Source organism: Haliotis cracherodii, unplaced genomic scaffold (genome assembly GCF_022045235.1).
Source record: "Haliotis cracherodii isolate W230 unplaced genomic scaffold, xgHalCrac1.p SCAF_2, whole genome shotgun sequence".
In the NCBI taxonomy this organism is placed as follows: Eukaryota; Metazoa; Mollusca; class Gastropoda; order Lepetellida; family Haliotidae; genus Haliotis; species Haliotis cracherodii.
The window spans coordinates 76,357,824-76,380,847 of record NW_027266275.1 but is presented as its reverse complement, the minus strand read 5'-3'; the positions used below and the strand labels follow the sequence as shown (position 1 = coordinate 76,380,847).

General features: G+C 36.0%; 1 protein-coding gene across 1 annotated transcript in view; it reads left to right on the top strand.

Annotated features, from left to right (window-relative positions):
- LOC139468535 (netrin receptor UNC5C-like) overlaps positions 1-23,024 on the top strand; it is a 421,042-nt gene that overhangs the window by 384,752 nt on the left and 13,266 nt on the right. The window contains exons 11-19 of the mRNA XM_071250571.1: positions 2,404-2,460; positions 3,843-3,884; positions 8,130-8,282; positions 8,625-8,678; positions 10,964-11,386; positions 14,711-14,812; positions 15,147-15,313; positions 17,947-18,183; positions 19,208-19,354. Of these exons, the coding sequence (XP_071106672.1) occupies positions 2,404-2,460; positions 3,843-3,884; positions 8,130-8,282; positions 8,625-8,678; positions 10,964-11,386; positions 14,711-14,812; positions 15,147-15,313; positions 17,947-18,183; positions 19,208-19,354 (1,382 nt within the window). The remainder of the gene's footprint in view (positions 1-2,403; positions 2,461-3,842; positions 3,885-8,129; positions 8,283-8,624; positions 8,679-10,963; positions 11,387-14,710; positions 14,813-15,146; positions 15,314-17,946; positions 18,184-19,207; positions 19,355-23,024) is intronic.

Sequence of the window (23,024 nt, the reverse complement as noted above, 5' to 3'; positions counted from 1 at the left end):
CCTTTCAGTGGTCAAGATTGCTGATAGTGACATGGATAGCAGTACCACAGCTGTCCAGCTGAACACTAGGCCATGTACCAACATATCAGTTGCAGTTGGAAATATTTCCTCAGTATTTATTTGCAGAATTGTGGAACCCCAACTGGCTTATCTGATTATCAAGATATATATCCCTCTGCTTGAGTGGTCACTAAGTATGCAGGCAGCTGTCAGCGTGAATTATCTCCCCCTTTGAGCTCTTCTGGAAACTGAGAAGAGGATGAAATTTTCTGTCATGAAATCCATACCCCCCCATGTGTGTTGGGTTTAGTGCATACATATGAATCATACTCGGAGTGTAATGAATTCACATAGTTACATACAGCTCACAAGCCAGGCAATTCCATAGTTGACCACGTCTCTGACCCATGCAGTTTGTTTAAGATTCAGATTTCATTTTGACAAGTCAGAGGGTAAAGTGTGGGGTCTCTTGGTGTGGAAAGTCATTATTTGAACTTTATGTAAAAGCAGCTGTAGATTTGGTTTTGGTTTTTTTAATCTCTTTTTTTTTTAAAAAGTTTTGTGTTTCATAAAAAAAATGTCTTTATACTTCTTTCGAATTCTTTTGTGTTTAGCCAGCTTTTTGATATTTTTTGTTCAGCGAGAGGAATTGAAACACAACACTTAATGTCAATGGCTACTTTGTTGCCAGAATAACTACCACCATAACAGTATATATATATTATCTGTGAATGCTTCGTAATGGCCATTCATGCAACACAAAATGGCAACATTAATTATGGATATTTATTTTCCTCCCAGGTAGAAGAAATCACAATATCATTAGTGCCCTTTGATCTTTGTCCACTCTGTGAATTGTCCTACCCCATACCTGACCATGTTTATCTGTTACTAGTTTTATGATCACAATGGCCATTATGGTGTGATATATGGACTACAGAGGTGTGCACCTGTGACAGTTGTTATGATGGGACGTTGTTAAGATTACTGCTATCTACCCTGTCCAGGATAAGGTCCAGCCATTAAATCCTGGCACCTGGACACAACAATGTCCCTGTAGCATGATCCGACACAAATGATATGCTCTCATATTTACAAGAGTTGTGGGTTGTGGTCTGAAAACATCATGGGATATTTGCATGTTTATGAACAAACATTTAGTAATTTACATTCGATGAGGAAATTCTTCCTGAAAATTAGTATGCATTAATAAATGGAGTTGAAGTAAATCCGGCAAATGCATTTTCATGTAGTTAAAACCTATTTGACCCAAACCCTCAATTAAACTGCATGTTTTGGTGATTTGAATGGAGGGCTTTTGATATTAGAAGAGATATCACTACAGTCAAAAAACATATTTCCTGTTTTGTTTTTCAAAGTGGTTACATCTTGTGCCATGTGCCATCAGGATAATGGTGCGATCAAATTGCCTTTTCATAGAGATTAGCAAGATTAGGGGATCAAAGGGCCCATCGAAATGGGGTAAATTTTTGCAATTAATGAAGGAAAAAAACATTTCATTCTTCATAAAACTGTTTGATGCAGTTTTATAGTCCCAGGTAAAATATCTCCATTCATGTATGAAAGATGTTTTTGTGAACTGTTCAGCTACAGGAACTGAGCCAATGCTTTCAGCATATTTAACTTGAATCACACACCAGTTTTAATTGATGTTGAGAAGTGAGTTTTCGCCATCTCATTAGGTAAGGTTTGTCATTTTGATCAGAGATATTCATCTTGAATACAGGCAGTTCAGTCAAGCATGAATTTAAATTTTATTTGATGACACAGTTAGTAGTGGTCATAAAAAGCTGAATATGCCGCTCTGAATTTGGCATGCGTGTGTGCATGTAATCGGCTACAGTGCAGACACATAATCAGTGACAACGAGCACACAGTAACCTGTGCACAGTGAGAAGCGCCCCCTGTCTCTGTGTGTCTAAGACAGGGCTGCTACAGGGATATGCACTGACACCATCTCTATTCAATTTTCTTAATAAGAAATGGCAGTATGTCGCAGTTGAATGTCTGTGGGGGCAGCATGGTGTCTGTGTTAGTCACCCAGTCTCAGGGGACATTGCTATCAGGCTTTCCTACACGATGGTGTCATTTTAGGACAATTTGTTTTCAACCAGCTTCGTCTTCTTGATCCGCTGTCTGACTTGAGGATGGGATTATTCTTGGAGCTGCAAGCGTTATCACATCTCTACATTCACAGAATTACGTGCTTCATCGACCATCCCTTCTTTGTCTTTTCATCTTTTTCCCCTCCACTGCTTTTCATTTTCCTTGCATAGAACTAGACTTCTCATGCACCTCCCTGGGCCCTTGTAGAAGCTAGACCATGTGGAGTAATTTTGGCTTAACCAAGAGAAATATTTCATGTAAGATTTGGCTTTTCAGAAAAAAGACAAATTGCCCCAAGAAAACCAGTGTCAAAGAAACCAGGGAAAGATATAGGTAAGCTATAGATTGAGAGGAGGCCAGACGGACCGCTGTGGTCAAGGCTGATTGTCCACAACTATCCTATATGTGTGTAGCCCGACTGACCTCTCCCTGTAGCTCCTCCCTGTCCTAACTCACACTAACCATCCCCTACAGAACTAAACACTCCCTCACTAACCAACAAGCATCATCATGTGTTCATGTAGATACCCGTCACAGCCACCAAATAGATGCGGAGACTGGCATTGAAGAAACTCATATCACCATCACACTCATATCATCCCATGGCAAATATTGCTATGTATCGGATTCTATGGGACTGTGAGACTATACTATCTTCGATTTACTCATTTTGATATATGGTGATGATGGCCATGTTTTAGCAAGACACCTGTGTTACAACCAGTAGCACCAACTTTGATAAAAGAATCATCCATCATTTTTTGTAACATTCATCAAAAATAAATTTTATAAAAAATGATAGAAACTTTCAAGTTATCCAACTCTAAAATGAATGCTGCGTTTCTATTTCTAATGTGATTGATGACATCATCAAGGATACCTGAATAGCACGACTACTGATAAAACGTTTTTAAGTAATGATGTGATGATTCTAATTTGGTGTAATGTCATGATCTCCGATTTGACTAGACACGATAGTATACTGCATGGAGTGTAGACAAGAATACCTGCAAAAACCTGATATATTGATGCTTTGTGTGATTGGCCACAGGCCTTGCTTATCTCTGCTTGAGTGAGTGTTCCTTTGAGTTCCTCGACATATCTGGGAGAAGTCATTTAGAAAGAGTTTTTTTGTGCCTGGCTGCCTCTCATATGTTTTATTGTCTTGGAGATAATATCCCCATCTGTTAGGAAGCATTAGGGTAGCTTCTGTATACCAGGCTGAATCTTGGGAAGGAACAAGCTTTATGCATTCAAGACATTTTGTAATTAGCATCTTCAAGCAACCCTTTTAGTTTTGTGACCATTTTATGCACACTGTATACTAAAATAAATCCCCCAGTGTAAAAACAACTGTCTGTGATTGGATATTGAGCTGTGTAGTCGTAAAAGAAGAAATTGTTTGTTAAAACTGGAAATGCTTAAGAGTGACATATGGCTTTGATGATTTGTACCCATGGAAGGAGTTCGTGATCTCAACCTATTTCATATTTTCTCAGAATTGTTTATATATCCAAGTAATAGAGGTGAACCCTTTTAGGCATGATCTTGTGCGCGTTACTGGTACATGATACATGTGGTATATACCACACAAGCTATGTATGTATCGATACAATCAGGTGATGACAGTAAACTAGGGTTTCAAGGGCACAATGTAGCAAGGAGGAGGATGATATTTGAATTTGTGAACTTATGATTTTGTGTTGCTATTTCAGAATCGAACCTATACAACTCCTATGTTGAAAAATCCCATGAAGGTCAGTGCACTATGTTGTGATGTTGGTGAAGGGACTATGCATAATTTGACCTTTGACCTGTCAAATTAGCATGCTTTGCATAGAGAATTAAGTGAATTTAGTGTATACAAGATGATTTGGAAATTAATTATTATTGCATGGAGTGATGTGGATTGAGAGGGTTAAAAAAGGGCACATGCATGTTTTTGTGTTTTTTACTGCTATTATTACCTTACTGGAACATTTGTCTCATTGACACTGCTGGATCTTGGGAACGCGGAGAACCAAACATGGAGTTTAGTTTAATTGTTTCTGTCAAGATTTTCAGCACATTTTCCTATTTCTTCAGCATTGCACTCTTGGGCAGAATTCAGATATTTGATATGACCACAAATCATGCCAGTTTCACACGTGAAGATTTTGATAACAAACATTTAGAGAGTTCCTGTGTCCCCGGCTGAAAATATTCCACTTTTCTCATAACTTTTGACAAGCTTCAAATCTTCAAAGTCCTGAAATATTTATCTCCATTTTATCAACAGCCATTTCCTGAGATTAATTTAGGAGAAGGAGATTGGGGGAAGATAGAGGAAGATAACACTATACTTAGTCTTGAATAACATCTGCGTATTACATTGGCTTTGAGTGATAGTCTCTCCTTCACTCATGTAGATCTGATTAATTCTATTTTATGATGTGAAATGATGTTTGTACTCCGTCCTGCTTCCTATGTGATTGTTATCAGAGGTTCCCTCCCAGTTTGAACCAAAGCTGCCATTTTTCACCCTGAAAAGATTAGTTCCTGTCCAAATTTGATCCTACATATTTTTTGTGCATTTGCTGATTAAGTTTAAAGACAAGCTGACTATCTTTGGTGGATCTTTCTATGTTAGAATTCACTGCACACATTTTCTGATTTCCTATGGATTTTCCAATTATTTGGAAGCTTATTTGCACATCACCAGGAATCGGAACGGCAAAGGAAATTGGTGTCTGGCTGTAGCTGAGTATAGTCTCCCAAACTGAAATGTAGGCTGTCTTTACAAATATCTAGGCTATTTAACAGATCACATGAAGCGTATATTGCTAATGTGGAGAACATTGCCATGGCTAAATGTAGTTGTGAAGAATACATTTAGTGGAAGAAAATTGATGTTTATTTCCAAATTAAATTGAAAAATTCAAATATTTATGTACATGTGGAATAATTATGGAAGGGATAATCATTAGCCGGATGGGCATTAGTATGATGCTTCAATAATCAATTTTTCAAATCAGCAAAAAAGAAATATGATTCTGGGATCAAAATTAGATTTTGATTATTATCCCATTATTGTTCTGACCTTGACCCTCAGCAATGTTGTACATAACAAAGTTCATCATAATGAAGGTCAGTGTAAGGTCAAGGCCCAACTTTAAATGCCACTGTCACATCTCATGTCAGAGGTTATAAATTATTACTCCACTCTTCCCTGCATACTATCTACAGGCAGTAAATTACTGACACTCTCCCAACATCCTCTGAATTTGAACAAGGAATCTTTGTCTCTCCTGACCATCTGAATACCACAGCTGGCATCTTTCTCCACACATGGGAGACATTTGTCACAGATACTACTTTCCCAACAACTACCAGATAATTGTTATTTGGACATTAAGTCCCTGACACTCAATCAGATGCTTGAAATTCAATATAGATGTTATGTATGGTTATAAGTAACATAATTGAATTCATAAAAAAAATATGAAAAATGTATCTGTGTTCTTATTCATTGTGAGCTGTTAGGTTACAGTACTGCTGATCAGAGGTTTCAAATCCCTGATTTGACCCATTATGATCATTAGGCTTAACATGATATGAAATTCAAGTTTTTAACCAGTGTGGGAAATACTATGGCCTGCCCACTTTGCCTTAATTCAAGTAAAATACAGTTTAAAGTGGCATTTAGAATACAGTATAGTTAAGACTAGTTGTTTGGAAGGTAGTTGTCTGTTTTGACAGACGGAGGTCAGACCTCTCTTCTATCACACCTCCCAGAACAAGAAGAGAAAATGTCTCAAAATATCATTTTCCTGCACATATACTGTAGAATAATGTCCCCGGTTGGTAGAAACCTTATGAATATTACATGCAGACTACACTTTATTTCATCACCATGGTCACTTAGGCATCTTGACCTATTCTGGCTACTAAAATGGCCGAAATGATGTAGTGATTGTTACAAGTTGTAAATGAAACCCATCAGGTATTCTGTTTGTGGTTTAACTTCAGCACTATGTACTCAGTTCAAGATTTCCACTTCAAAGAAATCTAAAAAGCCATATTTATAATGCATGGAACAAATATAGCTTAGTATCAAGTTGAGTAGACAGTGGTCTTGCGATTGCCCATTTACTTGCATAATAAATAGCCAGGGATAAAGCAGTATTCCTCTAGGTCGGAGAGAAGTGTGAAGTTGAATTTATTGGCCAGACACAGATGACACGCTAGTCAAACACTGTATCAGCGCTTTGGGATGAGTAGGAAAGACGTGGAATCATAATCGGGTTCAGGATCTTAATTGTACTTAGTAAGAACTATGCAGCTCCTCCTCATTTATATACCGGTACTACTAAGCATTCGCTCGTCACGTCGAAGACCCGGGTTCGATTCCCGACATGGGTACAATGTGTGAAGCCCATTTCTGGTGTCCCCCGCTGTGATATTGCTGGAATAGTGCTAAAAGCGGCGTAAACCAATACTCACTCACTCACTTATATACTACTAAAAGAAGTTAAGGATCGCCCAATTCTTCATATTACTGCAGTACATCTCTCATTACATGACGTGACAGATTAGCTGTAGTAATATGAAAGAATCAGGTGATCCTGTCATGACGTGACAGATTAGCTGTAGTAATATGAAAGAATCAGGTGATCCTGTCATGACGTGACAGATTAGCTGTAGTAATATGAAAGAATCAGGTGATCCTGTCATGACATGACAGATTAGCTGTAGTAATATGAAACAGTCAGGTAATCCTGTCATGACATGACAGATTAGCTGTAGTAATATGAAAGAATCTGTTGATCCTTAACCTTTAGTATGTATGAAAAATTAAGAGCTACTCAAACTATTTAAAAAAATAAATATTGGTTATGTGACTTTAATGCTATGGATACTTTTAATAATTTTTTCAACAAATCAGACACAATTGTTATAGTTTCTTAATATTCTTTTTGAAAGATATATGCATTTTCATTTTCATTTAATAAAGTATTAAATTATTATGTTCCACTACAGGTGTCTCTAATAAGAAGCTGACATCCTTACATCAGTACTCTCATCATTGATACTACAGCTGCTTCTAAACTAAACACACTTAAAGATAGAATTATCATGTTGAATGAAATATAATAAAAAACTTGACATGGAAGATAAAATATTGTTATGCAGACAACCGATCCACATTTGATTCATATCACATGACATTTGATGCCTGAGTTTGTACCTTGGCATGAATTAAGGTCATATTGAAAAAAAATGTCTATATAAAACAATAACTATTGCCAATGTGTTCTAAAACGTGTATGATGACCTTGTTTCCTCCTGAAGCAGATTCAAGTGACCTTCATAGGATTTTATATTTATTCAAGTGGTATTTCCTCTAAACTGGAGTAAAACAAATTTCAATTCTTTACCCAACAGGAAAATGGAGTTTCAACATTGTTTGAGTTTGCCTCGACAGAGTTTGACGCTGTTTGTATAAATAACAAAGACAAATGCACTTTAGGTCATATTATGCCACTCATAAAAGAACACATGGCTTTTTCCACTGTTGAAAAAAATGAACTGGTATCTGCTCGCAATATTTGTCATCAAGGAAGAATGTTCTCTAGGAGTAGCTCAAACTCTTCTTGCATCATGCTTGGTTTTGCTTTCTTTGCATCTGCTTCAACTAAATACACAAATAAACACAAATTATGTTATTTTTTCAGCTATACCTGTCACTGTTTTCATTTGTCCTATCTAAGATTAACTGAGCTGTCCTTTAGCCAAGTCAGCAGTTATCCATCTTGGATCACATTGGTTCCATGCCTTCTTGAAATATGAAGTCACGCGAATGATTAAATTGCAGTTTTCTTCAAGCATTCTTCTTGTAATCTTGATAATGTTAAAGGTAATAATGATTATTGGAATTCAATTTAGTTACTTTTGCCAAATTTATATGTTTTAGATTTAGTTAAGATATCTTGATTGTATGTTTTGGTTTCTTTGCGTTATAGCGAGTCGAGCCGAAGATGATGAAAATATCCCGGTATACATCAGTGTGTGTGTTGCGGTGGCTGTCCTCATCATTGCAATCGTCATCATCGTCATTGTGATGCGGCGGAAACGAACTCAGAACAGAGGTCCATTTTCTGATGGACATCGACCTGGTGAGATTACAAGAGAAAATATGTTATATAATAACAGAAAGGTGGCTTGTGATAACTTTACCTTTCATTTCACTATTAATTTACCTTGAGCGCCTAAGGAACTTTTTTATTCACCCAAATGCTCAAACCTCAGTTATTATAGGTGCTATTGTGACTGGGTCCTTTAATTATCAAAATTGCTTTGTTTTATACTGTTATTATATTTTTTTTCTTTCAAGATTTTTTGTTCAATGAGAACACAAATATAACACAAGCTGTGTTTGTTTAAGTTGACAAGCCTCTTTGAAAATTCTTAATGAGTATTTTCATTCAGTGTCATATTTTGATTACAACATTTTTCAGATGCAAATATTTCGTCTCTTGGAGATGATGAGAAGAAGATCAGCAAAAATGGAGGTTTGTTCAGTTTGATTAAATGAATATGATTAAAACTTTGGAAACAGTGAACAAAGATTTTAATGACGTGATTTGTTGTTTTTTTCAAATCAAAAACGTTTAAAAGATTCAATCATTTTGGTTGTCATCAGAACTTGTCATTACCTTTCTTTGTCACAAAGCCTAATTAGAAAAACACTAAAGATCAAAGCAAGGGCCGCCATAATCCAATTAACCCCTTATGTCCTAAATGGAATCAGTGAGCATGGCATTGACAGCAAAAGACCCAAAGTCAGGACCTCACACGACCATTTTGAACAGTGTATTAATGAAATCAAAGACAAGAAGGGTAGCATTCTTTGGCACAGGTCGTAACAGGACATGTGTTTTAACCCTAGGGCTCCATAAGTACCCCCCAGAACCCCTTGCCCCACCCCAGGGGCAGCTGTAGGGTCTGACAGAGGACAAGTATTTACCTCATTAACTCCCCTGTCAATACCAGAAGCCAATCAGAAGAAGCATGATGTCTTTTTTTTATGTCTGCATCATCTCAGAGTCAGCACATGACCCCAGACGGTCTTGCATCATGGGAAAAAATGGCCGCCAAATGTCGCTTTAGGCAATTTTGTCCTAAACAACTTTGGTTCTGGTCAAATCTTTAATGACTCTTAGCGTCTCTTTAAATTTTTTTGTCATGGAACTTGATCTGATCATAATGTTATTGTCTTTCTTCTTCTGTTAAGGAGGTGAAATGTCGCTCTGATCCAGCCATTGAGTTTGTTAGTTTTTAGCAGCGATGGTCCTCTAATAAGCTTTTGTATAAACACAGTTTGTTTGTTCTGTGGGCAAGAGTAGGAAGTCAGTGACAGACACAATTGATTTACATGAACGAGCGATTGATTTAGATGAGCACAGAGACAAGACTGGGAACACAGATTACTTGATTAAGATGGAAATAATCCGATAATTTGCACTGTCACTAGGCCATTTTACTCGCCCTCTTTCAAAGGGACCCCTAAAACAAGCCAGAGGAACTAGGGGAAGCATGCTCATTAAGGGGGGACGTGTTCGGGATTGGGAGGCTCGACAGATTTAAGAGTAGCGAATATTTGGATGCAGCTAATGCATGAAGCTATTTGTCATTGTTAACAGTTCAGCATTACGATCACATCCCAAACAAACACCGATTTTATTGAATGAATTAAATTTTGATACATTTTGCAACTTCTTCTATTAGAAAAAGATCAAATATTTTTTCATTCAATAAAGAAAATTGCTAATTGAGACTTCTAGTGAACTTGATCTAATTTCATTAAAGTGTACAAAGACATTTGTGAAATCTCTTCATTTCTTCAAACGTGTAAATTCAGTTTAAAAATTGATGAAATTATGTATCAAAGATGAGACAAATATGATAAGATTCACCCTAGGTTAAGCCTTTAATTATTTTTGTTTCATTTATGTAAATGTGTTAAGGTTTGATGTGGGGTTATTTATTTAATGTTTTAATCCATCCCAGGAGAACTTGGTATTAAATGTTTACACTTGGAGAGAGCACAGAGCTAGAACTAATAACTTCAAATCTTTTGAAGTTGCCTAAGACAAAGCTTTTCACAGAATCTTAAGAAAGAGCTGACCATACTCTATTCATCATCTAAACTAAGATGGCTTCTTATTCTCATTAAAAGCCCATTTAGAGGGTAACAGGATAGGGCTTGGTGAGGCCCCCCTAAACTCTGGTGATAGGGGCATGGCACCGATATGGTACAGAAGGGGTGAGGGATGGAATGACGGATAGGGTGTCACATCTGCCCCACCCCCCTGGGGATTGGCAAGATAACTGTGACAGTTAAATATAGTATTTTAGCACTCTGTCTCTTAAAAAATGTCTCTGACTCAATCGGCTGGGTTAACTTAAATGAAATTTGCACGAAACTGTTTAAAATTAACCCTGTTCGAAAGAGCAACAGCGTCATATGAGATGAAAATGCCATTGACTATTTGGAATTGCTAATAGATTAGATTTGAGAAATTGGTTTGCACACTCCATCAAAAAAGACAACATGTCTGGAATGGATTTAAAGATATTGATAATTCTAAATTTAAGAAAAATTAAATTTCTGTTCAATTTTGTTGACGGACATTTTCCCATTCATCAAAATTGCTTCAGTGTCAAATATGAATAAATGTGATTCAATTTCATAAAATTGTGATTTTGAGAGAATCAGAAGTTAAGAATTATGCAGGATTTGACAGGAAATTAATTCTTTTTCAATAAATGTATTTGAATTCTCTTTTAATTGCAGATATGTTATCAGTCCAGCCTGATCTAACGCAGACTGTAGTGACAGTTCAGCATGCCAACTCAGGGGATTCACCCAATAACAACCATGTTAACACAATGGAAAAACCACCAGCGTACAGTGTTCCTGACAACAATCTACAACATAGACACTCCGCAACTTTGGGCAAGAGTAGCAAGACCCTTTTGGTGGAGCCTACAATTAACCACAATGTCAATAATTCTATGGAGAAATTGACAATTAAAGACAAAAGCAATTTATCAGTACCGTCTATGGGCAGTGGTAGACCAATGTCTCAATGTGAATCACTACAGGATAGTCGTCAATCGATGATCTCGATGCAGTTGCCAAGTACGATAGATGCTGAGGCAGTCACTTGGAGTACGTTTACCAGTAATGGTGGCAGACTCTTGCTTCCTGAATCAGGTAAGGGCAATTACCCTTTAAACAACATTTTGGAAAGTAGTTTTAGTACACCTGTTGCAGAATTACATTTTGGGCTTGAAAACTTTTCAAAGTGTTAAAAAAGATGAAAAGCGTTTTTCAGGAGCACATGTTTTTGTCATAAAAAACACATAAAGGTTTGAATACTAATTCCAGTGTGCAGCTTGAGATCCAAGGTAAAAAATGTTGCTGATACCGTCTTCCTCAAGACTTATGTTGATATTTGAGGCATACTTTTTGGCAACATATCAATTTTTGTGATGTTGATAAAATGAAGTTGAGGTCACAACAGTTTAACATTTACCCTTACAAATATGTCTTGAAAATATTAAATCTTAGATAATTAGAATCCCTCGCTTTTGCTCATTAGGGTTAAATTGCCAAGAGTTTTAACTCCCATCAATTGGTGAAGGAGCATGATGGGACAAGCCAGTTAAGAAGATATTACAAGGCTTCCTCTGTTGTGACATTTCGAAATATTTATCATTTTCACATGTGAATCTGGCATAACCTTTCTTCAGATGCACTGGTTGTGTACTCTCGTATCTGGCATTAGCCATTTGAGGTTAAGACTAGCATGGAGAGACTGGCTCCACTGTACTTAGGCAATGGTAAAAGAATGTATGTCGGCCATTTACGAAGACTAGATGTATTAGCAACAGACTGACTTGATGATGCAGAGGGTTTTCGTTGATGACGTTGGGGGGTTTAAGTCTGATGGAAGATATTGTCTATGTCAAACTTGCTTTTGGTGCTTCAAGTTATGAATGTTGATAATTGGATGCATGTAAACATATGCGTATATTTTTTTAACGTGAAGAATGATGACATGTTTGTATTTCCTTGAGAGGTATCTCATTTAAACAGACATGCTTGTTGCATAAATGAATTGTTAAACTGAGAAGCAGGTTTGTCAAGGTATTTGGGGATAAAAATAAGTGTTTTTTAAATGAGTCATCAGTTTGATCTACCGGTATGTTCTTCAATTTATCTGCCGTTCATGTTTCATAACCTAAACCTTTTTACAAATTGAGGGTGCATATGTTACAAAAATGTTGTTGATTTAAAAACAACATGTGTTTCGGGAGATGATTTGACATGTTATCTATTGTTGATTATGTCAAAGGTCAAAGGTTGCACATAAACAAATTGTGTCCACAATGATTCGGACTGCATGTAATGTAAATGGACATATTCATCTATCATGATAAATGGTATAAAGTAGATACATGGCCAATTTACTTTTGTGGGTGTATCAAATAGCCATCACTGCCATGTCGGATTACTTTATTGATGCACAATCATGGCCTGCGGTTACATGTGTACTGGGCTATCATGGTATGGGCAAGATGCTGACAGTTTTACAACTAATTGTATGAATATACAGATGTTGTGTGAACACTATGACTATAAAGATAACAAGACATGACGGAAGGAAAACACAGTTTTCTGACAAACACAGTCCATAAATCTATACATCATTATAAATCATGTGGACTCCATTGCGATCAGGTCCAGATGTGTTTTGGTCTAACCGTTTACAAACAAGCTATTTTTGATTATTTACATTTGAACGAGCTTGTGAGCTGGAGAATTGTTTATATACAATTTTACAATGAAAGGATGTTATTTTGAGAAATTTACAGAGATGTCTGCCTGTAAATATTTGAACCAAAAACTGGCTTATTTCATTTGAATATATTTGATTTTGGGTTTGATGAGAGGGTAAAGTAGGGGCTCTAAGACCATGATTTGTGTCTGGATTTCTCGTACATACGATTTTAGGAAGATCTTAAAGTTATTTTGAGAAGACTGTAGGGTAAGGACCATTAGATGTGTGCAGTATCGTGTGGTATAAAATAGATCATGTGCTTCAAGGTTTTCTGCAAATTCCAGAATGCAAGTGAATGATCTTCTTCTTGTCAAGATTCTAGAATTTAGGACCTTCCATATTGCTCTTCAATTCCTGAATGCGCAAAAAATTGCATTCAGTATTTGAAAAACATTCAATTTAAAAAATTCAAACTTTATACCAGCTGTTGTTTGAGGATGATCTGAACTTTCTGCACATAATTGTTAGGTATTTTTATAAAAACGGAATGATTGTGCAATACTTATGTCTTAGGTTACAGCGACTTGTCATGTATTAACTAGATGGAGATATCCCACCAAGGAACTAACCTCGAGCTGTCTCAGTCTGACAATATGAAAATATTATATAAAACCATAATTTACAGAAACAAGTATCTTTGAGATGAGTTGTGAAAAATGGTGTTATCCATATTCATATTCTATAGATAGACTGCAGATGTCTTATTAATGTAATGATTTCCCTGGTGATGAGATGCAATGGTTCAGTGGGGGGACATAGTGTTATGTCATCTTCATTATCCTGGTACTGTCAGATGTATATTTTATGGACAAATTATCGGGGGGGGGGTTTCGGCCATATGCAGATGTAGTGTAAAAACACCCACAAAAAGCTGGAAGGTGTGTAACGGCCATATGGAAGTTAGCGCTCAGGGTTAGGTTACCATTCCACAGAGTCCCAGACCAGGTAATGGTGTAAAATTCAACAGGAAATGAGGCTGGCTTCCACTGGGAACAATTGGGATGGAAGGCAATTGTTTTAAAAGAAATGAGTCTTGTTTGAAGTTGGCAATGGAGGGGGATGAAAGAATTGAGATGTTTAGTCATGTGACCCTTCTTGTAATCGTGAAAAAAATGAGTAATACGTTTCACTTAATCGAATGCCTCTGCTTCTAATTAGCTTCATAAACATGGCATCAGAGTATTGTAGGGAGTCATAAAATGTGACCAAGGCTGAATATTATTATTAAGAAAATGAATTCTGGATTAAAGACGGACCAACAAGTCTTTAGTCAATTTTGAGATGAAAGGCAAAACGCAGATGTGGTAGTAATGAATAAATTACTAATGGCAGCTTATATGAATATTGATGTTTAAGAAAGAGTGGTTTTGATATTAACAATCAAAATTGACATAAAATAATTGCAAAATTAACATCATCATGTATATTCATAGCTTTGTTTGTGTTATTAAGATTAAAATTTAAGGATTCTTTAGGAAAATCTTTTGATTAATAGATTAAAATATTTCCATATTAGCTTGTGAGATGTTTTTTTATAATTTTCTTTTAGATTCAGTATGCCAGTCTATATTGTTTAAGATGTACATGAATGAATGTCACAGATCCAGTTATTTCATAACCTGTTTTCACATCCTCGTGATCTCCCTACAGGGTTGTTGTGATGTCTATCTAATATATCTTTTGTAATATTGCAGGTGTAAGCTTGATGGTGCCAGAGGGGGCGATAAAGAAAGGCACTGTGGAGGAGATTTACATGGCCATATGCAGAGATGACAAAGACAGACCACGATTACATGGTAAGTGATATTGCTGTTGGGGTTTGGAGCAATGGGGAGAGTTACACACAATCCTTGAACGCTGTGTCCACACATATGGATTTAGAAGTAACATTTAGCTCCCAGGTTTAGTTCTGTATTTCCATTAATTTAATTAGTTTCAGTTGTATTTGGTATTAAGTTTGGAGTAAGATTTGTTATGATAGGACATTTTAGAAATCATACAATTCAGATTTATTTCATAAGAAATGTAATGGAGGTTAATTGCGTGACACTTGTCTCTCTCCATCTCACTCTTTGTAAGATTTAAGATTTCAAACATCTGTATAGGCTATATATTTCTTCCTTTTTTCAGATCGTCAAACAGTCCTGAGTCCAGTGATCCTTGTGGGCCCACAGAGTGTAGTGTTGAAAAAGCCAGTTATTTTATCTTTCCAACACTGTGCTAGTATGAGGCAAGGCGGCTGGATTCTCTCTGTTTACAACAGTGGTACACCAGCAGATGAACCTCCACAATGGCAGGTCAGTATGCAAATTGTTTTAAATGTTCAAATATAATCTAATTAAATTATAATATCAAATTAAATATCTGATCACCATTTGTATGAAAGAGGAGAGAAAATGCTTTCATATGAATTACTACTCATATGGGTATTGAGAAATGAAAAAAAGTGGAAAAACTGACACATTCGAAAGTGAAAAAAAAATTTCTTTTATAAAACTCTATAATGAAAGGACACTGTGTGTGGCCATTTGTTTCAAAGTAGAATTAATACCCTTTCATTTGAATCACCATACTGAGATAACCTTAAAGAAATATGTAATTTGACATAATTTTCCTGACAATTTCAAAGAATAACAATTGATATTAGCAAGATCATTTCACACATGACCGTTTCTGACATGCGATGCCTTTGATATAAATACATTGGATACGATTGCTCAAGCTGCTTTGTCATTTGGAAAAAAATATTATGAACCCTTTTGTGATATTATGACAGTTTGTGAACCAGACCATATAATTACAATGACATTGAATTAGATCAAGGCTTATATTTGTTCAGATTTGATAAAATTAATCGCAAGATGAAATTAAGATTTCACGCTGAAATTTATCAAAGGAAATTTCGGCTAACATGACTGGAGTACAAACTTGCAACTTAGATTTGCAAAAACTGCTCACAAAGCACTATTCAGCAACAGATGAATCGCATTGTTGATATCAATAATTTATTTCAGTACTAAAAATAAACATCAATTTATTTATTAATGGATCAGAAAGCTAGGGCTTAGCCCTGATTGAAATATTTTAATTGATTTGAAAAATGAATTTGCTTGTCCCTTCATTTTGTTCATTTAAGACTGAAGGCTGATGATATTTATGAGATAGAGGACAGTAAAATTTGTGTTATGGAATAAATTGTGTCAAAGCAATGATAAGATCAGACATGCTATATGATAATTTAGATTAGAACAATATTAAAGAATTTTTTTAATGATTGCATTTCTCGATGATTGCAGAAATTTCAAGAGGTGAAATTGCTGTCTTTATGGGTCACGTTAGGTCTAAATGGTATTTTTCACAAGACGAAATCATTAATGTGAAAATTGGTAATCATGTAACTGGCAATAAACCTGCTCGATGGAGGAAACAACTGACTCATAGTGGTTTATGGCCCTGGCCGATTTGAATCACAAAACATCAGTCGAGGGAGTAATGCAACGATGCTGTTGCGCAAATAAAAAGCAATCCATGATTGCACGTCAACAATTGAAGCCAAAGAAGGGGGTTGGATAAAAAACGTTCGATGGTCCAAGATAAAATATTGGTGGTAACGTTATTGCAAGGAAATCTCGATAATAAAATTTCCAAATAAGCTAGAGGATTTGGGTTGCTGGTCTTGTGCCTAGTGATAGCATAAATCTCCTCTCTCTGGGTTAATTAGGAAGTGGATGTTGCGTTAATTCATTTTATGATTTCTCTTGAGTTTGCCGTTGTGGTGTGGTTAAACCTGTTAGAATCGAAAAGTGAAAATACGTCGCACTGTTGACAGATTTACTAGGATTCTGTCTATAAAGTGTATTAACTGTAATCCAGATCATAGGGAGAGAAAGTCAATGTTATAACCAGTTTAGACATGTTTGGATAAATCTTTTGGACTGTTGTGTGTGGGATTAGGGATGAAATAGTCATGAATGTGTCGTGGAATGTCTGCAATACAGTAGTTATGTTTTCAAACATCATATGTGGGTTTATTTAGGATATATGAAGGCGGTGTATATATTTATTTAGGATATATGAAGGCGGTGTATATATTTATTTAGGATATATGAAGGTGGTGTATTTATTTATTTAGGATATATGAAGGTGGTGTATATATATTTATTTAGGATATATGAAGGTGGTGTATATATTTATTTAGGATATATGAAGGCGGTGTATATATTTATTTAGGATATATGAAGGTGGTGTATATATATTTATTTAGGATATATGAAGGTGGTGTATATATTTATTTAGGATATATGAAGGTGGTGTATATATTTATTTAGGATATACATGTATGAAGGTGGTGTATATATTATTTTTGAGGATATGTGAATGAGTTGTTTGTATTTATGTAGGATATATGAATGAGGTGTATAGTTACATTTAGGATTTATGAAGGTGTATATATTTATGAGGAAAAGATATAAAATCGGTATATATATTTAGGATATATAAAGGTGGTGTATATAATTATGTGAGATGTATGAAGACAGTGTATATATTTATTTTGGTAAAGCTGGTTGAAATATAATAACAGCATTTTAATTAAAGCAAATTATATGCTGTCATAATTTTTTAATGAAAAAAAGTACTTTTTAGACTTTTTACTCTGAAAATGATATTATCTAATTTGTCATCATTATTCATGTCCTGTAAGTGGTACCTGGAAGCACTATTTACGTGACTGTTGTGTTGCAGGGATAAGCCTGTGGCCCTACAACAAGCCCAGCTTTTGAATGTTTGAGGGATGTTCAGTCTGTATGAGAGAAACTTTAACAAGATGGTGTCCCATGGTACCTGGCACATGGATTTAGTTGTTGTTTCTCCATATCTTAGATTATACTCCAGGTGTGCCAAGACTCTAACATTTCACTTCCCCTTGCAGCGCCTGGTGACCTTGGGACATGAGACGATCAACACACCTCTCTACATGCAACTGGACGCCGACCACTGCCACCTTGTCACAGATTCTTTGAATCGCTACGCCCTGATTGGTGAATCTGTAGGTGGTGGCCGGGCAGTGAAGATTCTCCGCCTGGCAGCCTTTGCTCCTGCAATAACTCCCTCTCTGGATTACAGTATTAGAGTCTATGTCGTGGAGGACACGCAGGACGCTCTAGAGGTATGTGCAGCTTTTTCTATTCATGATTAACAGTGGAGACAAACATGACAAAGTTGGTGTGAAACTTATCCGTTATGATTACAATGCATGTCAAACTGTTTCCTGAAACTGAAATAGAATAAGACAAGTCTCATGTGACTCTGGAGCATATATAACAAGTCTCATGACTGGAGCATATATAGCAAGTCTCATATGACTGTGGAGCATATATAGCAAGTCTCATGTGACTATTGAACATATATAGCAAGTCTCATATGACTGTGGAGCATATATAGCAAGCCTCATGACTGTATAGCATATTTTACAAGTCTTGTGACTGGAGCATATATAGCAAGTCTCATGTGACTGTGGAGCATATATAGCAAGTCTCATGTGACTATTGAACATATATAGCAAGTCTCATATGACTGTGGAGCATATATAGCAAGTCTCATGACTGTATAGCATATTTTACAAGTCTTGTGACTGGAGCATATATAGCAAGCCTCATATGACTGTGGAGCATATATAGCAAGCCTCATATGACTGTGGAGCATATATAGCAAGTCTCATATGACTGTGGAGCATATATAGCAAGTCTCATGTGACTGTGGAGCATATATAGCAAGCCTCATGACTGTATAGCATATTTTACAAGTCTTGTGACTGGAGCATATATAGCAAGCCTCATATGACTGTGGAGCATATATAGCAAGCCTCATATGACTGTGGAGCATATATAGCAAGCCTCATGACTGTATAGCATATTTTACAAGTCTTGTGACTGGAGCATATATAGCAAGCCTCATATGACTGTGGAGCATATATAGCAAGCCTCATATGACTGTGGAGCATATATAGCAAGTCTCATGTGACTGTGGAGCATGTATTGCTCATGTCTCATGTGACTATTGAGCATATATAACAATGTCGAGTGTCTCTAAACTTCTACCTCAGATGAGGACCATTGTCTTATATACACACCAAAACCTGACATTTCTTTAAGCTAAGAATGCTTTTATATCTCGGCACTAATGTGTTCCAGGGTGTCCTTCAAGTAGAACGAAGACTTGGAGGTCGTCTCCTTGACAAACCAAAACAGATTCCATTCCAAGATGGCGGCAACAATCTTTGTCTCACCATAGAAGAACTCTCTCCAGGGTGGAGAAGTAAACTTGCTGCAAACTATCAGGTACGCTAACATTGTGGACAACCTCTCCTGGGTGTCCAGCGATTGGCTGATGAGGCACAGGAAGATTCCATTGTGTTTGGTCAGGTTGATGTGGGCTACTACAGAAGGCTTTCATTCCACATTGTTGTGGCAGGATCCTGGCTCGGAAACAACCACAAAATTAAATAATATCTTCAATAGAAGCAAATTAAGAGCAAAAATACAAACAAAACAATATATTAGGTGAATGAGTTGTAATGTTGCCGAAAAGAAATGTTTCAAAGATTTTGTTTATTGATGTTACGAGAGTATATTGTTGGATCCGATCTAGTGAAAAGAGCAACCATTTTCCTTGAGGAGATTTGTGATGTAACAAGTTTCATATTAACCATATCATGACCAATCCCTGTTACAACAGTCTACAGGGGATATAAATAGGTACAACTTACTCCCAAAAACATGTCTTTATCTCCCACAAAAGAAAAATTTGTTCAGCTGTTTTGCTGATATAAGGTAAAAAGTGTACATTTGTAGATAAATTGTTGATTTGTGTGTGTCAAAACATATGTTACCTCAACAACTAGTCTAAATAAACCCTCCTCTTGCCAACACAGTTGATCCGGCAGATAGGGGCATCAACTGAAAAAAATTCTAAGGCAGAACCACTAGAGCATCGGTTGTCTGAAGGATTCTGTTGCCTCTTTGGAAGATCATGTGTACAGAGCAGTTGCAGTGATTATTTGTACAAGCAATCAGCCTTTCTATGCATCGGATCATCTAATGGCTCATAATGGTTCATATCTTGTATTTATTTGTCTCGCTGAGGTTTCAGTTGTATAGTGTTATGGGTGTATCTATAGCAGAAAGTAAGTCATTTCAGCGTGTTTCTTGTGCAGCTCGAGGAATCATTTGTTACCTTTTTGAGCATGTGAGATCATTTAAAAAATATTTGGACAAAGAAGTATAATTTTGGCTTTCGTGGAATAGATATTTATAATTCTCATGCAAATCAATAAAAGTAAAACATCTCGGATGATTTTTTTATATTCACGTTTATGTTTTAATCTTGTTCAGAAAAAAATTGAACTTCTGAGTTATGTACATGATCAGAATTTGCAAAAATTATTCCATCAGTCCCAGCAGTTGTATATGTGTTTAAGACTTGATGAAACAACAACAGAATATTTTATATTATGAATTCAAAATATCCCATTTTTTTCTTTACAATCATGTTTTTTGCTTTCGGGATTAACATACCAAAAAAGTGTCACTTTGTGTAATTGGGAAGTAGTTGAATTCCAATGATTGTGTATGCAACTCGCCAGTTACACTTTTTGTCTCAATTAGAATTTCGGGCTTTGATGCTCCCTTGTGTAAAAAAAACCTGTTGATGTATTACACCAGAGTTACCTCCCCTGGGAAGCAGGAAGACAGATTACCTGCCTCATACCATGTGACAGCTTAAAGACCAATTTGATAACCCATCAATTTCCTCTAAATACAAGCTAGAAACCTTCAGCTTTTTATCACCCAACTTCGTGACCTCCTTGGTATAAGATTGGAGTCTGCCCAGTGAACACAGCTTATTTCTGCTGAAATTTTGAAATATTGGGTTTGTTGTTTGATGAGAAAAGCTTTGGTTGAAAAAACTTTCGTATTTGATGTAGCTGAGGGGATTGCAATATGATTACATCAGATATCAGAGGCATTTTCATCAAATTTGATACAATGATGCATGTTTGTTGTATTTGAAAGCAATTGATCATGTGGTGTTTTTGTCTATATTACTTGAAAAGTTCAGCCATTTTTTGGCTCTCCGTACCAGTTCATTTAACTGCCACAAGGCAGATTTTCCCATACTGCCATGTTGGCAGTGGAGGCCTTGTTATCTGACCACCAAAACCTTTAATAAGATTGTGATTATATCCATTTCACCAAGGTGATTCATATATACTGCATTCTGCACAACTGTTTATGAGTGGTCTCTCTGCATCCTCAGACAAGGAATTCATAATCTTCTCATAACTGGTTCTAATAATTGCTGTCCGCACAATTTGTAATCATCTGATCATATGATTTTTGTTTGATATCTTCGTTATTTATATTGAGAGGGAACAGACCATTGTATTTTTTCTGTTTTAATGACCAATATTAAATATAGAAATTATATTAAATTAGACAAAACATTTGTTTTTCTATGAAACCATAGAACAGCTGAATCGTGTAACATTGTATGGAGAATTCCTTTTCATCGTTTAACCTAAGTAACACTGAGCAACTGCCTGTCACCATGTGCCAAACACATGACTAAACTTTAACCTTTTAACAGACTTCCAGAATTCTTCTCTGTTGAAATTAATTTCCCATACTCCCAAGACAGGTTAATGGAATGATGTATGTAAATATTATCTATCCGAGCTATTCCAAGTACACAACAGTCTATGTATATCTTGGAGTCCAAATCGTCATTGGCTTCTCTTATCCTAATATATTGGCTTCCGTTTCGGAAATATTGTTTCCGATATGTCAACCCCATACCAGTGCTAGATTAAGGGCAATTATTTGTTATGCAGTGACAATTAATAAAGACCAGTGTATTAAGAGGTGGGAAGCTCCGTTTAACCTTTCTGTACATCTGGGGTCATCATGGTGAACAGTATTAGGTAAACAGAACTAGACATTGTCTTAATGTGTACTGCTGTTAAAGTTCATGAGAAACTGTCATGTTATATCTTCTTGGCTGTACAGACTATAGGTTCCCCTAAATGCTCACAGTATCACTAGGCTTATACTTATACTTTATACTTATAAAACAAGATTCTCTTGTGAACTAATTTTTACATAATATTTCAAAAATATGTAGAATGCAACTCAAAAATGAGCATAACTTTGAAAGTTAAGAAGAAAGATTGTGATATCAGGAAAACTGTATCTTTGAGGGTACAGATATCTGTGAGTGTAATAAACTTGCAGTGACTTTTTGAAATGAGTTCATGTATGTATCCAAGAAGCATTATTTACATAAACATTCTGTTATTTTTCATTGCTCAGTGATTTTGATGTTGGTTTGCTTACAAACCACTGATATTTCTCGATTCCAAACTTTGTTGTTGTGGAATTGAAGGTTTTTCCTTTTTGAGAAATATTTATGAGTTTTGGATCGAGAAATGTTTGAATCTTGACTCTCAAATGACGTCATTATACTTCTCTGTTTATTACGATTCTTTTGATGTTTTGATAAACAATCAACACATCAGCAATCACTTTGGTAATTTTGAAATGTGTGCCCATCATATTTGTTATCAGTCATCACGAATGTTATCAATTATGACTGAAACGCCTCTCAGTTGGACATGTTAGATAACATTCATAGTTAAAAATGTTAAAATTGCTCATTAAGAAGTTTAACATCTGCATCTGTGTAAGGGTCAAATAGTCAGATAGCTGTTTTATGATATGGGAAGTTTAACACTGTTTATAAAGCCAAGCCCCATTTGCAATACAAATAGCCTCATGGTAGAGCCCCGAGACCCCTTCTCCCTGCTTTGAATAATGTTTGGATTGAGAGATGAAATGGCTGATTTTAAGGTCACAGGTTTAAGAAAACAGCAGGGTGTTTGATAAATCTCATGACCCAAGGCATTAAAAAATGAAATGATAGGTTTGACGGATCTTAAATACGATTTTGTAT